This window comes from Ipomoea nil, unplaced genomic scaffold (assembly GCF_001879475.1).
Source record: "Ipomoea nil cultivar Tokyo-kokei standard unplaced genomic scaffold, Asagao_1.1 scaffold0666, whole genome shotgun sequence".
Classification (NCBI taxonomy): Eukaryota; Viridiplantae; Streptophyta; class Magnoliopsida; order Solanales; family Convolvulaceae; genus Ipomoea; species Ipomoea nil.
Genome location: NW_017617094.1, coordinates 3,648 through 18,857, shown reverse-complemented (window position 1 = coordinate 18,857; position 15,210 = coordinate 3,648). Strand labels below are relative to the sequence as shown.

Here is a 15,210-nt window from a genome sequence, read left to right as displayed (position 1 = left end):
CTAGTGAGGTGAATTGTTATGCATTTTTAGCACTACATTGTGAAGTTCAAGTGCAATTTGGGGAGAGAAAGAGTAATAGAAGGTGAGTCCTAAATTCCTAATTAACCAGAGTTTTTTTTTTTTAAAAAAATAAATTAAAAACAATAATAAATTTTAACAGTGTTGTAATGAAAGGACTGAAAACATCACTAAAAACAGTGACACATATAATTCAAAGACTAAATTTGTTACTACTATTTGTGTATGTCTCATATGTTACTAGAATATGACATGTATTAGAGCGTAACGTAATGAAACGAAATGGAATGGAGCAATAGCACCTATGTATGTGGTTCGAACCTGAGTTGGGTCCGTTAAGTGGGTCGGAGGTAAATCTCCCACCATTAATATATTAATATATATAACCTTATAAACTTTAAGTCCTCACTTATATAAAAATATCTACAATGATAATGGACACTAGTGACTCAAAGTCAAGTGTGAGGACAATGACTTTTAAGTTTTAACGTGTTACAATTGAAGACTAAAATTGCATTTTCCCTAAGCATATTTGGTTAGATCATGGAATAAAATTCAAAATCCACAAGCTAATGGGACAGAGATCAGAGCTGCTTAAACACTAGTGTAAGAAAAGGGTATCACATACATTATATTATTATGATAACAAAGAGGATTTATTAGTAGGATACATGCATAGCAAACCACCATTAAAGCAAGCAAACAGGCAATTAACAGAATTGAAATTTTACTCAAATGCCCAAGCATTCTCCCTAGGGATCTCCTCTTCTTCTTCCTCTGGTGTGAAGGCAGTTTGGATATTGAGAACTTTGCTCATCTCCTCTGGTGTCTTCCCCGTGATCATATCAGCAATAGTTTGACAGATAAGATCAAGCAAGCTATTGATGTTGAGGAAATTAGCAGCCTCGACGAGATCAAACAAAATTGTTTGGTCAACTTCGACGAAATTAGCATCGAAGGCCTTGAGATTGTCGGAATCAATGGTCCCCTTGGCGGCCTCGGCGTGGCATTTGCAGTAGTCTATAACCATGTCTAAGATCTTGCTAGTTACCATAGGGACGGGGATGGTAATAGTGATGTCATCGTTATCCACAATCATGTACTTGAGTACCTGCGACTCAAGCGCCACCTCCTCATCCACCTTGAAGATCTCTCCGTCGGAACTCTTCAAAATGATCATCTTTGAGGAAGACATCGGAACTTAGTAGGATGAAATTTGGGAAAAAACCAAAGGGAATTTAACAAAGCAAAAAGAGCAAAGAAATCTATTATTCTCTTCCATTGTGATGTGTGAATTGGGTTTCTATAGACGACTGAGTCAAGTCCATGAGGGGAGGACGATGTGCCACATGTTGTCTGTGTCGTCTATAGAAACCCAATTCACACAATAGAAGAGAATAATAGTAAGTATATATTAATCATCACCAGGATTATGTGGTTTAATGGTACCTGGTTTGGATTTCTATTTGGAAGGTTGTGAGTTCAAACCTCAGTATATGAACAGATACTATAATGTAATAGAGTCAGTAACATTCAAAAAATATATTACCCATCCTTTTATTACAATGTAATGGGAACCATCCTTTTATTCCATCCCCCTCATTTTATGTGGGAGATACTACAATGTAATAGAGTCAGTAACATTGAAGTTATTTTTAATTCAATTAAATGGGTTGAAACAAAATAACAAAAAAAAATATAAAAGGACAAAAATACTCTTACTAAAAACAAAAACAAAAAAAAAATTATGAAAAAGACTAAAGTGACAAAAAAATAACTCTCTAGAATGTTAAATTTGAAATTACACAAAAAACAAAGAACCTTTAATAGAATTAACTCTAAATTTTAAGTTAAAATGATCGGTCCGCTAATCGTCTTGCTGTCAACTAGGCATTTGAGAAAATCATTCAACGTATCCAATTTCTTCTTCCTCTCCAACCAATCAACATATCTCTTCTTCCAATCGTTATACCCTACACCACGGCGCGCGTAGCACTGTGCGCCGCACGCTTCCCAAAACGACGTCGTTTTCGGGTCGTTTTGGAAGGCGCGGTAGGAAGTTGCTGTGATTATGTATATTTGTTCACACAATTATGTATATTTGTTCACACAATTATGTATATTTGTTCATACAATTATGTATATTTGTTCATAGGGTTATGTACATTTTTTATACAATTATGTACATCCGAATCAGAAAATTTGTGTGTATTATGTTAAGAGTTGATGTGTATTATGTTAAAAGTTTATGTTTATTATGTATTATGTTAGATTATGTGTATTATCTTTTAAAAAGAGTATGTATATTTTGTTATATAATTATGTACATTTATGTATACAATTATGTGTATTCTAGTATAAAATTATGTACATTTTTGAACAGAGATTTTTTTTTAAAGAAAACTTAACTGCCATACACTAGGGCGGGAAATTTAAAAAAAAAAAAAATTAAAACGACGTCATTTTGCATCTGGACGCACAGTGCAACGCGCGCCGTGGTGTAGGATATAAATTGCCCTCTTCTTCTCTCCCAAAGGACGTATCCAATTTCTTCTTCCTCTCCAACCAAAATCATTCAACGTATCCAATTTCTTCTTCATCTTCAACGTATCCAATCAACATATCTCTACTTTTCTCCCAAAAGGTTGAATCCCCAAGGCCTGGCAGAGCCATCACGGTGATTCAATGGTTCAACGGACAGAGCCAAATGTCGGTGTGTACAAGGAATCTACCCATTTTAAACATAATTTCCACACTGCCGCTGTTGAAGTTCAAACATTGGTCTCTTCTCACAAATACTGCTCACTTAACCATTAGCTAAACCCGTGCGGACTCAATCAACATATCTCACTTGTGGCATTGAATTATTGTAGTGGTAGTGGCCTAGCATTTGGTTATTACGTAGAAGTGTGGAACAAAGTTCATATATATATGTAACAAGATTAAATTCTAATATATGTTTATTTTTAATATAAAACAAACTCATTTTTAGTGTACTAAATATAAATTTATTTTGGTTTATAATGCACTAAAAATAAATCTAAAGTACATCGGGGGTTTGTTTGGAAACGCTGAAAAAGTATTTTGGAAAATGATTTTCGTAAACTAATTCATTTTATAATATTTGACTGAAAGTTAAAACAAAAAAAATATTTTTTTTGGCAAAAAATTAACAAATTGTATTTTTTTTTTTAAATATTTGGTTCATTTTAAAAAACATGAACATAAATCTATTACAAAGTTATTCTTTATATAATAATAATAACAACAACAACAACAACAACAACAACAACAACAACAACAACAATAATAATAATAATAATAATAATAATAATAATAATAATAATAATAATAATAATAAGTAAATCCATGTCACGGGTATCTCCTTTAAATTTTTTATTTGATTTCTTTTTTGTTTGTTCTCTACATTGCACTTTTGTTGTTTGTCGCAATTGTTCTTTACCTCATAATTATATCTAACTTGAGTTATATTTACAATATTCAGTATTTTCCTTAATTTCATGTTTCTATAAATTTAATGTGCTTTACAGTCATTCTAATTTTGATTTCCAGTGCACTAGAATTATTTTTTAGTACTAGAATATATTTCGAGTGCACTAGCAATGACAGATTGTGTCCAAAAATTAACTATATAGTACTTGACACTTGTTCTTCTAATATCCACTATACAGATAGATGATTATTCATCTTGTCAGTAAGAATATTCCAAGTGAACCAACTGAAGAGTCGGTTGTGCAAAAAAGTTAACTGATGCTTGGTAATTAGTACTTAGTATTGTGTTTTGAACTTTGGATTGCTATTTTGTTATATAATGTTTAGAGTTTGGATTTGGATGATGTGATTATGTGAATATGTATTGTTTCGTAGTATGTTCGAAAAATTAAAAAAATTTTGAAATTTGGGGATCTTAAACCAAACTGAATTAAATCCTAGCCGAAACCGAACCGTTTTAAACCGAACCGAACTCTTATGTTAAATCGAATGGTTTAACTTTTTTAAAACCGAAAAACTGAAACCGAAACGCCCACTCTTAGCTAGGAGGCAATAAAACCATACGACTTGTGGATGCAAGCAAGTGACTAGCTGAAGAAACCAATTGTCACGACGGGGAGAAACATTGAAGTCAGAAAGTCAGGAAAACGACGTGGATATATCATAAGGTTGTCCTCAACCCGGCCATCATCTCCATTTACTAAATGATGTGGAAATAAAAAATTAATTTTCTTTTTTCTTGCTTGTCAACGTGGATAGCAAATTTGTTAAGGCTGCTTTTACTGTCAAAATAGTAGCAAAAGCTGCCGTCAGCAGTATTTTTTAATTCTTATTATTTTTTATTAATATTTTATTATTATCTAATCTAACTCTATAATAAAGCAAGAAGTTTTGCCAATCATTAGTTCCCGCCCAATGAAAACGACGCAGTTTTGGTATAGCTAACGATCTGGACTTAATTCCTTTTTTACTGTGCGCGTGTAATGAAAATTCGTATTGGGAAATACCTAGCCGTTCTTATTATTACACAGTCCTTGGTTCCCAAGGAGTTCAATTAATGTAGAACTCTTTGGTATTGTAACCAAGATCACTACTATTAATATCTACAAATCCTAATGAACTGCTACGGCATACAAGAAACAATTAAATAGAGATTACAAACATTACATACATACCTAGATACATAGAATATGCAGAGTTGGTATATTCAAATTTACATTAATTGAGATGTGCGATTTCCCAAACTTAGAATGCCGGTATCTCCTTATTTTTGAATCTTCAGTATGTATAAATACCGGCCTTCTTCATGGCAGTACACTTCAGAAAGTTATCACAGTTTACAGCCTTTTAGAAACCAATCTTTGCTGTTTCAACATGCCTTCCATGTTCCTTGCCGTGAGAAACATCAAGCCGGAACACCAGCAAAGGGCAATACGAGTAATTTTAGCTATTTTCACATATAATTTTAGCTACTGTGTTTTCCTATCTATAATCTTCTCATATAATGTTCTTTTAATTAAGCTTCTATAACTGTTTTGCTGTGTACATTTTGTTTACTATTGTATTCGCAGGGAGACTACATTCATGCGAGTATCATCAAGAAAGACATTGTCAAGTATAAAGATATAATCAAGGAAGGGAAAATTTATGAAATAAAGAACTTCATGGCCTCTACAAACTACTATGTGTACAAGATTACAGAGCATGGTTTCCTGCTGAAATTTAACTACAGAACACAAGTCAAGGAAATACATTCTACTGGCTTTCCTTGCAAAATGTTTAGATTAAAGAGTTTTGTGGCTTTGAAAGATCCTGAGGATGTCAATGACAAGGAGCTGATTGGTACTAAATTTACATTTCCAAACTGCTAATATCTTCTTTATTATACTTTTAATATAATACTGCTAATATTTTGTTCGTTTTGCAGATGTTATTGGAAGGGTAACTGAGATTTACAATCCTGTTGACAAGATTGTGGGGGGAAAGGCTACCAAACTAATAGACTTCCAACTTGAAGACAATGCGTAAGTTTATTAAAATAAATTTGATTACCTTATAAATTCATGCAATTTTTTTTTAATAGTTTTGGTTTTTTTCTGTTTCTAATGTAGTGATAACACCATCATGTGTACACTGTGGAATGAACATGTTTCTTCCCTGATGCCTTTTTACAATAGTGATTCTAAAGAACCACTGATTGTTGTAATTCAATGCTGTAGGGCCAAAGTTGTGGGTGGTGAGTTTTTATACTGTTTTTTCTTCTAATCTATATATTCAAATACTGTATTTTATATCATAATATATATCATAATATACCTCTAAAAATACACTTCTCTATTTTATGCATTTTTTTTAGGTGAAGTGAGAATAACCAGTTCCTATGATGCTACGAAGCTGTGGTTTAATGAGGATTGGGAAGAGTTTAAAGAGTTTAGGTCAAAGTAAGTTCCATCTTTTATATTTCTCCTATTTTTTAGTTTTCTGCTAATTGTCTTGCTATCTTTATTAATGTGTGCTATACTTTGTATTTCTGAATTAACACAATCCATATATTTCATTTTATCATCTGAATAATGGAGAAAAAAAAATATACTGTGTATATATACTTAAATACCATGCTGTACAGTGTACTCAAATATATTTGAGTACACTGAACTGCATATCTAAATAAAAGATAGATAGTTTAAATGTTGTCTACTCTATTTTTGTAAGTTGTTTTAGACACATCTAACTAAGTTTCTAATGTTTTGAAGCATGAAAGCTCAGGGTACTCCAATGCGGAGTCTCAGTACTGGCACACTGCATTCCAACTCTATAGGCATTAGTGATTTTCATAATGCTTCTGTTATTGTGACTAACTGCCATGACATTAAGAAGGTGAAAGAGGTAATCCACATACTAAGCTATCAATCTTTTCTGTAGTTTGATGGGACTGAAATTATTAACTGTTATATATACTTACGAAATTGTTTGAATACTATAGGATGGGGACTATTATGTTGCTGCTGAGATTCTCGGGTTAGATTTTGAGGATGGTTGGTACTACTTATCATGCCTGAAACTTGGATGTAATAAGAAGCTTAAAGAACAGGAAGGGACACTTTTCTGTACTAAGTGTAAGAAGAATTGTATGATGGGTCAAGTTAGGTACAAAGTTGTTGTTATTGCTCTTGACAAGTTTGGAGATGCTCCAATGTTGCTTTGGGATAGGGAAGTTACAGAGCTTGTGGGTATTCCTGCCTCTATTTTGTATGCAAAATACAAGGAGGTAAATTCTTATTACCTAATGTCTGCATTTTTTGGCCTAAACTGTTTACATTATCTGTTCTTAACTTGGTTATTTGTTCACTATCTAAACAGCTTGATGTTGAAGTGCCCCCTGAATTGGATGCTATAGTTGGTATGAAGATGCTGTTTAAGATCAACTTCAAACTTGCCCAAAAGATGGGTCCCAATTACCCATTCAATGTTGTTAGGGTTGTAAGGGATGAGCACTTGCTTAAGACGTATGCTGACAGACTTGTGGAGCATGAAGAGCAAGACTTAATGTCAAGGATGATTGATGAGGAAACTAACACTGATGCAGTTTCTGGAGTAAGAATTTCTAACACTAAATTTTGAGATTTTTTATTTTTTTGGTTACTAATAGTGTTGTCTACTTTTCTTTCTAATAGGAAGATTCGATTGGGGTTGAAGTGAACAGTCCTGCGACTGTCGAGCCCTCGCAAAAGGAAGGAGAAGACAATGCAGAAAATGTTGGTGCTATTAAAAGGTCACTTTTGGATGAGTTTTCATCATCCAAAAGTAGGAAGAAGTTGAATGACTCAGAAATCAAAAAGGAAAAAATGTAATTGAGATTGATGGTTGAAAGAGATTGTTGATAGCCGGACACTATCCAGACATTTTTTTTTTTGTTTTTCCTAATACTGTGGTGTGACAATTTTTTATTTTCAGTTTTATGGATGGTTTATAACTTTTATCTAATGCTTTTAGTAATTTCCTAACTGTTTAGTACAATAAATTGGTGTATGTACTGCTATTCGAACCTGTTTTGGAGTTTTTCTATTTTTCCTTTCAGGTTTTTCAGAAAAAGGATGAAAGGTGTCCAAGTTGCAGCAAAGATGTTAGGGTTTAGGGTTTTAGAAGGCAAACAGGATGGAAATACTTTGGTAAGCAATTTAGAGTTTGAAGTTGTGTTTTTCATATGTTCCTATTGCCAACTCTAAGACTTTATATCTAAATATGTTGTGCCTGTTTTGCAGCAAACATGCTAGGTGGCCAAGTTTTTAGAAGGCAAACAGGATTGAAATAGTTTGGCAAGCAAAGTCGGTTTTAGGGGTCCACAGGATGTAAATAGTTTGCCAAGCAATTTAGACTTTGAAGTTGTGTTCTTTGTATGTTCTTATTCCCAATTCTAAGACTTTATATCTAAAATATAAAGTGCGTATAAAATAGATTTTGTTTCAATTACCTATTTGCACAATCAGCTTGACTGTGTATGCAATTCTAAAACTTTACATGTAAATGTACTGTTCTTAAAAAAGGGTGTTAGTTGCAATTACCTATTTGCACAATCTTCCTTTACTCCGTTTGCAGCTATCCAAACAACTGCTCTTCAAGCTGGAATCCATCAATGTGTTCTAGCACATTTAAATAGATATCAGATAAAAGCAACTAAAAGAAGAATTTTGTCAAGTCATTTAGGTCATGTAAAAAAAGGGTGTTAGTTCCAATTACCTATTTGCACAATCTTCCTTTACTCTGTTTGCATCTATCCAAACAACTGATGTTCAAGCTGGAATCCATCAATGTTTTCTACCACATTTAGAAAGAAATCAGATAAAAGCAACTAAAAGAAGAATTTTGTAAGTCATTTACATTACTGTTTTATGTAGATATAAAACAAACATTCTACTTTAAACGGAAAAATGTTTTTATCCTACACAAATCTGACTTTTATAGTAATATAAAATCCAATAATTTAAAAAAGCCCAGATGTCAAATACAATAGAAATACAAATTGATTAACACTGTCAATACTTGAGGACCATTTGTGACACAAAGACATTTTTCAACGTGTCTATTATTAATAAAATAAATTTGTTTCTGCCAATAAAAAACAATTAAATAATCTCCTTATACATAGAAGAACATTATACCAGTTTTAAGCAAATAGTAAAAAAAAAAAAAGGAATTTATATTACTGTTTTGACAAAAAAAAATGAGAATCTGCTTTTAAAATCACTTATAGATGAACCAAGTCTAAAATACTGCATCAAAAACAAGATGTCAAAGACAATACAATTATTAATAAAATAAAGGAATTTGGTCGATAGTCGAGCACCATTTCCCGAACAAGGACATTTTACTGAATGTGTCTAATATTTACAAAATAAAGTTAGTGCTTGCAATATAACACAGTGAAAGAATATTATGATATATACAGAATAGTTATACCAGTTTTGACCAAAGAGAAAAAAAAAAAGCTATTACCATTACTTTGCTAACATTACTCAATTCTATACTTATATAGAACCAAACAATGCACCCAAATTAAAGGCCAGTGATGGAACAATATTGCCTTACAAATTAAAGTGAACAAACTTACAAACTATGCAAGTATATCCATACAAACTAATCTAACTACAGCCAAGTAGAGAGGAAGTCTTAACCTATTTCGTTGTATGACCCTATTGCTTTTAGTGGTCTTTGATTGATTGTTTTTTTTATGACAGCTGCTCTTCAATTTCTTCAAAGCTTGATGATTTCATTCTAATAAGAATAACAACAAAAAATATTGTTAGAATTTGTGTTCAGGATATTTAATAAGAGGAAAAGCATACACTCGCATAAAGTGAACAAAGTTACAAACTATGCAAGTATATGCATACAAACTAATCTAAAGACAGCCAAATAAAGATAAAGTGTTAACCTATTTGCTTATATGACCATAATGCTTTTAGTGGTCTTTGATTGCTTTTTTCTTTTCTGGGACCCATTCTTCAATGTCTCCATAGCTTGGATTATTCCATTCTTAAAAAAATACCCAAAAAAATTAAAATGGTTAGAATGTGTTCATAATAATCATTAAGTACAATCAAATAATCCATGTATGTGTTCAATGTTCTTAGAACAGTCTTACAAACTGTGCAACTATAACAGTGCAAAGTCATCTAATGTAACACCAATCAAGATATAGTCTTAACTTATTTTATGATGTGGCCGTGGTGATTATTTTCTGCTTGCTGCTCTTCAATTGCTCTAAAAAGAATAAAAAAAAAAGTTAGACTTTCTGTCAAGAATAAATAATACCAACACATACATTGAATAAATTGTCCGGCACATTTAGAAAGAAATTACATAACAGCATTACAATTCAAGATTGGTAAATTAAATAACATTAGTGTGTTAACTAAAAAAAAGAAAATATACTTTTATTTGAAGAATAATGTCAGCCACTGCCATAAGAGAAAAATGAATAGTTCTAGAACCAGTGAGTAATTGGGTGTGTGTTCCATGTTCTTACAAATCAGCTAAAGAAATTGGATCAGTGGGAAATATTGGCCTGTTAAGTATTACTTAATCATTCTTAGGAAAAGAAACACATTTTCTAAACATTAAATACAATTGATGGGCTGCTATCATTACTATTAAGAGAAAACTCTTCAGTTCCAATCCTATTTTCAAAATCCAGGCAAAAGTAAAATAAAGTACAATGAAGCCATATGATCAGCTTTGCCCCATCTAACTACCAACACAGTTCTCCAGTTTCAGACCAAAGGTAAAGACACAAATCACATCTACATTTTCAAGTAAACACAATAGACAGAGCAATGAGCAAAATCACTAAATCAACAATTTTAGGCATCAAAAGGAAACCAAGTGATGAAAATAAAGGTAACTTCGAAACTTATCTTTTTCAGACTTCGAATTAAGCTTCATTGTAGCATCCTCTTCATCTGCGGTTCTGTTTATGCTCTCTATCTCCTCAAAAAATTCCAGTATGTTCATAAAAAACAACATGATAAAGTCGAAAACAGGTTAGGGTTTGTGTGAATAATAATATAGCTATACCATTTTGAAAATAACTGTTAAACAGTTAAGAGTACTTTCTCTTTGGTGTTTTTAGAGCAACATTACAAAAAATACGATTTAGAACCCTAATGGCTATGAAGAGGACAAATCTGAAATCAAAAAAATTCAGCTATGATTGTTGATATGCATGCATAGATCAAGAAACGTAGATCAAATTTAGAACAAACAACAACGAAAAGTAGGAAACCTAAACAAATTTAGTGTAGATTGACAAATTAATAATCTTAGAATTGGAGAATTACCTTCACTGAAACGCGATTGCCACGATTTACCGTTGTTGAACACTAAGATCTTTCACAGAAAGGAAAGATCGAGATTGTGTACTGCTAATCGGATCGATGCTAAGCGAGACCCGACTCCAATTTCGCCGGGAAAAATGTTCAATAAGAACAGTTGAATCGGAGATTAGGACTTAGGACTGATCTAGATTTAGGCTTGACAGAGAAAGATAGTAAGCTCGTAGGGATAGGTGAAGAACAGATCTCTGATTCAGACATGAGAGCAAGGAGAGCTCAAGAGAAGGAAAAGGGTAGGACCCTTCTTCCTCTTCTCTCGAAATTCCGACAGAATAAACAATAATATTGGATATATTATTGTATATATATATATATATATATATATATATATATATATATATATATATATATATGCGGAAAATTATATATATACCGAAAATAATATATTTAAAGAGTTTAAAGATATAAAATAATAAATAAATATATAGATATGTATATAGTTGTTTATTTATTTATTTAATTTTTAATTGTTATGTGTAATTAATTAGATATATAATCTTAACAATTGTAATGGTATTTATTGTGGACAATGTTATACTTAAGATTTTGTCAAATAAAATTAGTGTTACTATATAGCCATTACCATTTCAGGTTATATATATTTCACAATTAGATTATCCGTAAGGTGTGTTTAGTGGCACACCACTAATTTGTAAATAATTGTGCGGTAAATCTTTAACAATTTGAAATTAAGTATGTACTGTTAGTTGTATTATGTGTAATTCATTTTTATGATTTTTAGTTATTTGGATTATTATTAAATTTAATGTTGTATTTTAATTCGCAGAAAATGAATTGGGCAACTCATTATCAAGGAATAATTCTGATCAAGGAAAACAACAGTCTCCGACAAGAAATCCTGCCCGCATTCCTCTTGGAGGGGGTTTGTCTCAAAACATCACACCCTTGAGTAACGTGACTAACGGTAAATCCACTAAGTTCAATTGATATAGCATCGTTGTGAATTTATAAAACCTTTTTATAAGTCTACTTATTATGTAAGTCTTATTTAAAACAATTACAATTTACAATCATAAGCTAGCGTAATGAATAGCATTATGTGTGATTAATTTAAAAAATGTTAACTGTTCTACTTACTGTTGTTTTTATCCTCTTTTAATTTTTTTTTTTCATACAGCAAATAGTTTTTTCAAATCATCATTAATGAATAATGCTGGTCAAGGTAAGGAGCAACATACGCCAAATCATCCTGCCAAAAATCCTTTGGGATGTTGTTTCTCTCCAGATATCACACCATTCAGTACCATCAGTAATGGTAAATCCCAATATATGAATTGATATACATTCATTGTTAATTTAAATATCCTTATATTATTAATTGTTCGAAGCTGTTTGTAAAATTAAATAGTATAATTATAATGTAATTCATGTTTAATATCAATTTGTAATTAATTGATTAGGTGTAATTAATTGATTACATTTTACTTAATCATATATAGTTTTACATTGCTATTGTATTTAAGTTAGAATGTGGATCATTGTGTACATAATTCTATTCGTTTACGTATTAAAGTTGTGCAATTGATTTTTTTTTTTTTTTATGATGTGTATTGAATTGTTTCGAGTTATAATTATTGGAATTAATTCTTAAGTTAATGGTATATTTTAAATCACATCAAATCATTTCGGTTACTCATCTTTTATGAATAATGCTGCTCAAGATCAAGACCAACGTACGACAGCTAATCCTTACACAATTCCCCACCGAGGATGTTTCTCTGAATATATCACACCATCGAGTAACATCACTACCGGTAAATGGCCGGTGTTGAATTGCTATACAATCATTGTGAATTTAATTATAATGTAACTCATGGTACATATAAGTATGTGAGGAATTGTAATCTCACTATTTTTTGCCTTATATATGATTTATTTTTTAAAAATAAATTTTTAATTTTTGTTGAAATAGTTAAATTTGTTTTGATATGTGTAATTAATTAAATAGATTTTAGTTAGTGAGTTACACTCTTTTCTCTTTTATTTCTATTTATTTACAGTGCACATATTATTGTGGACCATGGTCTACCATGTGATTTTTCCACTAAAATATAATAATGTTTTTACAGTTACATTACTATTTCATATTCTAGGTTAGCATAAACTATAATGTTACATGTATTTAATTTATAATAGTAAGAATTCTATCCTTTTTATATATTCATTGTTAATTTAAATATCGTTATACTGTTATTTGTTCGAAGCTTTTTGTAAAATTAAATGGTATAATTATAATGTAATTCATGTTTAATATCAATTTGTAATTAATTGATTAGATGTAATTAATTGATTACATTGTACTTAGTCATATATAGTTTTTGTCGTGCTTGAATTGTATTTAAGTTAGAATGTGGACCATCGTCTACATAATTATATTCAATTACGTATTAAAGTTGTGCAAGTGATTTTTTATTTGGTTATGTGTACTGAATTGTTTCGAGTTATAATTATTGGAATTAGTTCTTAATTTGATGGTATATTTTAAATCACAACAAATCATTTCGGTGGCTCATCTTGTACGAATAATACTGCTCAAGATCAAGACCAACGTACGACAGCTAATCCTTACACAAATCCCCAGCGAGGATGTTTCTCTGAATATATCACACCATTGAGTAACATCACTACCGTAAATGCACTAATCTGAATTGCTATAGACTCACTGTGAATTTAATTATAATGTAACTCATGGTACATATAAGTATGTGTGGATTTTTGGGTGATATATGATTTATTTTGGAATCTCAATTTCTAATTTTTTGTTAAAATAATTTCATTTGTTTTGATATGTGTAATTAATTCCATAGATTCTACTTAGTGAAATACACTTTTTTCTCTTTATTTCTATTAATGTTGAACATATTATTGTGGACCATGGTCTACCATGTGATTTTCCACTAAAATATAATAATACTTATACAGTTAAATTACTATTTCATATTCTAGGTTACCATAAGTTATAATGTTAGTGTATTTAATTTATATTATTAAGAATTCTTTCCTTTTATGTTACTACGTGCTACCAAATTATTTTTTTACAGTACCATAAAATGTAGTGATTTCAATTTTGGTCACTTTAAATATTGTTATTCTTTAAATTGGTCTAATATTATGTATGTGTACAGTACGGCAATCCAATACACAAATAGGAGATGAATTTGCAATTCGTAAACCATTAGATAAATATGCAATTGTCGAAGACCAGGTAACAACCAGAGACTTGCTACCTGCCTTTGAAGATGAAAGTAACAATGCGGTGAGCGATGTCTCAAATCAGAACATAGCTGGTACTAAAATACTACCCTCTGGTGTTTCAAACAAATATAAGTAAAGTACATATGGTCAGTCTTTCAATATTAAAAATAATTTTTAAATGTTTTTTAATTTCAGATGCAAATTTATCGGGTGACGCTGTACGACAGACCTCGGAATTGGGACATCCTCTGGTCCACAAAATGTGTGTATGTTTGTTTGTTTTATATATACATCAAATATAAATCAGTAGTTAAATTTGTATATATTTGGTTTCAGGTCAATACTGCGATTTTGGCGATGCAACAAATCAGTGCGTACATTGTGGGCTATGTTTTGGTTTGAAGAAAGGAAGAAGAATTTGTCAACAAAAGCATCGCCACTGTTTATGTTGTGTTGCAACAATGGGAAGATCAAATTGCCGGATAATAAGTTCCACCAAAAAGGTATATTTGATCTCTTTTTCGGCAATGACGAATTATCAAAAGAATTTTTACACAACATTAGGACCTACAACAACATGTTCTGTTTCACATCCATGGTGGAAAAATTGACAAGAACGTGAACAAGGGTGGAGCACCTCCAATTTTTCGATTAAGTGGTCAAAACTACCACCTAATGGCACTTTACTTCCAGAACAAGGCAAAGAACCTCATTTTGCCCAGTTATACATATACGACACGGCAAATGAAAGGAACAACCGTATAAATGCTGTGAGGTAAAGAAGTTTCCGTAATTACACATTTGAATACTATTTTTTATCTAAATAAATATAAATTCCAAGTATATGTTGTTGTAGGGGTATGGTGACCAAGATGACATTCATGTAGAAATAGTGAATGTCATTCAGAAAGACCTGGATGAAAATAATGTCTTGGTTAAGTCTTTTCGCATGGCTATGTCTGAGTTGGATATTAATCCATGCGCCGAAGTAAAAATAAAGTTGTTGGGAAAACGAACTAGAGATGCTAGGACATATAATGTGCCTCAAGTGTCTGAAGTAGCAGCTTTAATC

The 15,210-nt window shown here is 31.3% G+C and overlaps 2 protein-coding genes and 1 long non-coding RNA gene across 3 annotated transcripts; 1 reads left to right on the top strand and 2 right to left on the bottom strand.

The window, feature by feature from the left end:
- Window positions 1-604: 604 nt before the first annotated feature.
- LOC109174876 (SKP1-like protein 1A) lies at window positions 605-1,337 on the bottom strand. Its single transcript, XM_019324115.1, has 2 exons — window positions 1,290-1,337; window positions 605-1,253 (listed from the first exon to the last, which is right to left on the bottom strand). Exon 2 carries the CDS (start codon window positions 1,211-1,213, stop codon window positions 746-748), a length of 468 nt encoding a protein of 155 aa, XP_019179660.1. The 5' UTR covers window positions 1,214-1,253; window positions 1,290-1,337; the 3' UTR covers window positions 605-745.
- Window positions 1,338-4,758: 3,421 nt separating this feature from the next.
- On the top strand, window positions 4,759-7,805 carry LOC109174817. Its single transcript, XM_019324054.1, has 11 exons — window positions 4,759-4,968; window positions 5,103-5,373; window positions 5,459-5,555; window positions 5,643-5,767; window positions 5,888-5,972; window positions 6,285-6,417; window positions 6,515-6,799; window positions 6,892-7,125; window positions 7,206-7,378; window positions 7,610-7,700; window positions 7,794-7,805. Exons 1-11 carry the CDS (start codon window positions 4,759-4,761, stop codon window positions 7,803-7,805), a joined length of 1,716 nt encoding a protein of 571 aa, XP_019179599.1.
- A 298-nt stretch (window positions 7,806-8,103) lies between these two features.
- On the bottom strand, window positions 8,104-9,648 carry LOC109174878. The gene is made up of 4 exons (XR_002053191.1): window positions 9,464-9,648; window positions 9,204-9,303; window positions 8,269-8,346; window positions 8,104-8,171 (listed from the first exon to the last, which is right to left on the bottom strand). It is a non-coding gene; the product is annotated as an uncharacterized LOC109174878 (long non-coding RNA).
- Window positions 9,649-15,210: the final 5,562 nt, after the last annotated feature.

Excerpts from the sequence above, each read along its gene's own strand:
- LOC109174817 (XM_019324054.1), top strand. The coding sequence starts at position 4,759 with ATGTGCGATTTCCCAAACTTAGAATGCCGGTATCTCCTTATTTTTGAA. Across the intron at positions 6,418-6,514 it reads ACATTAAGAAGGTGAAAGAG|GATGGGGACTATTATGTTGC; the intron begins GTAATCCACATA and ends TGAATACTATAG. Across the intron at positions 6,800-6,891 it reads TGTATGCAAAATACAAGGAG|CTTGATGTTGAAGTGCCCCC; the intron begins GTAAATTCTTAT and ends CTATCTAAACAG.
- LOC109174876 (XM_019324115.1), bottom strand. The coding sequence starts at position 1,213 with ATGTCTTCCTCAAAGATGATCATTTTGAAGAGTTCCGACGGAGAGATC.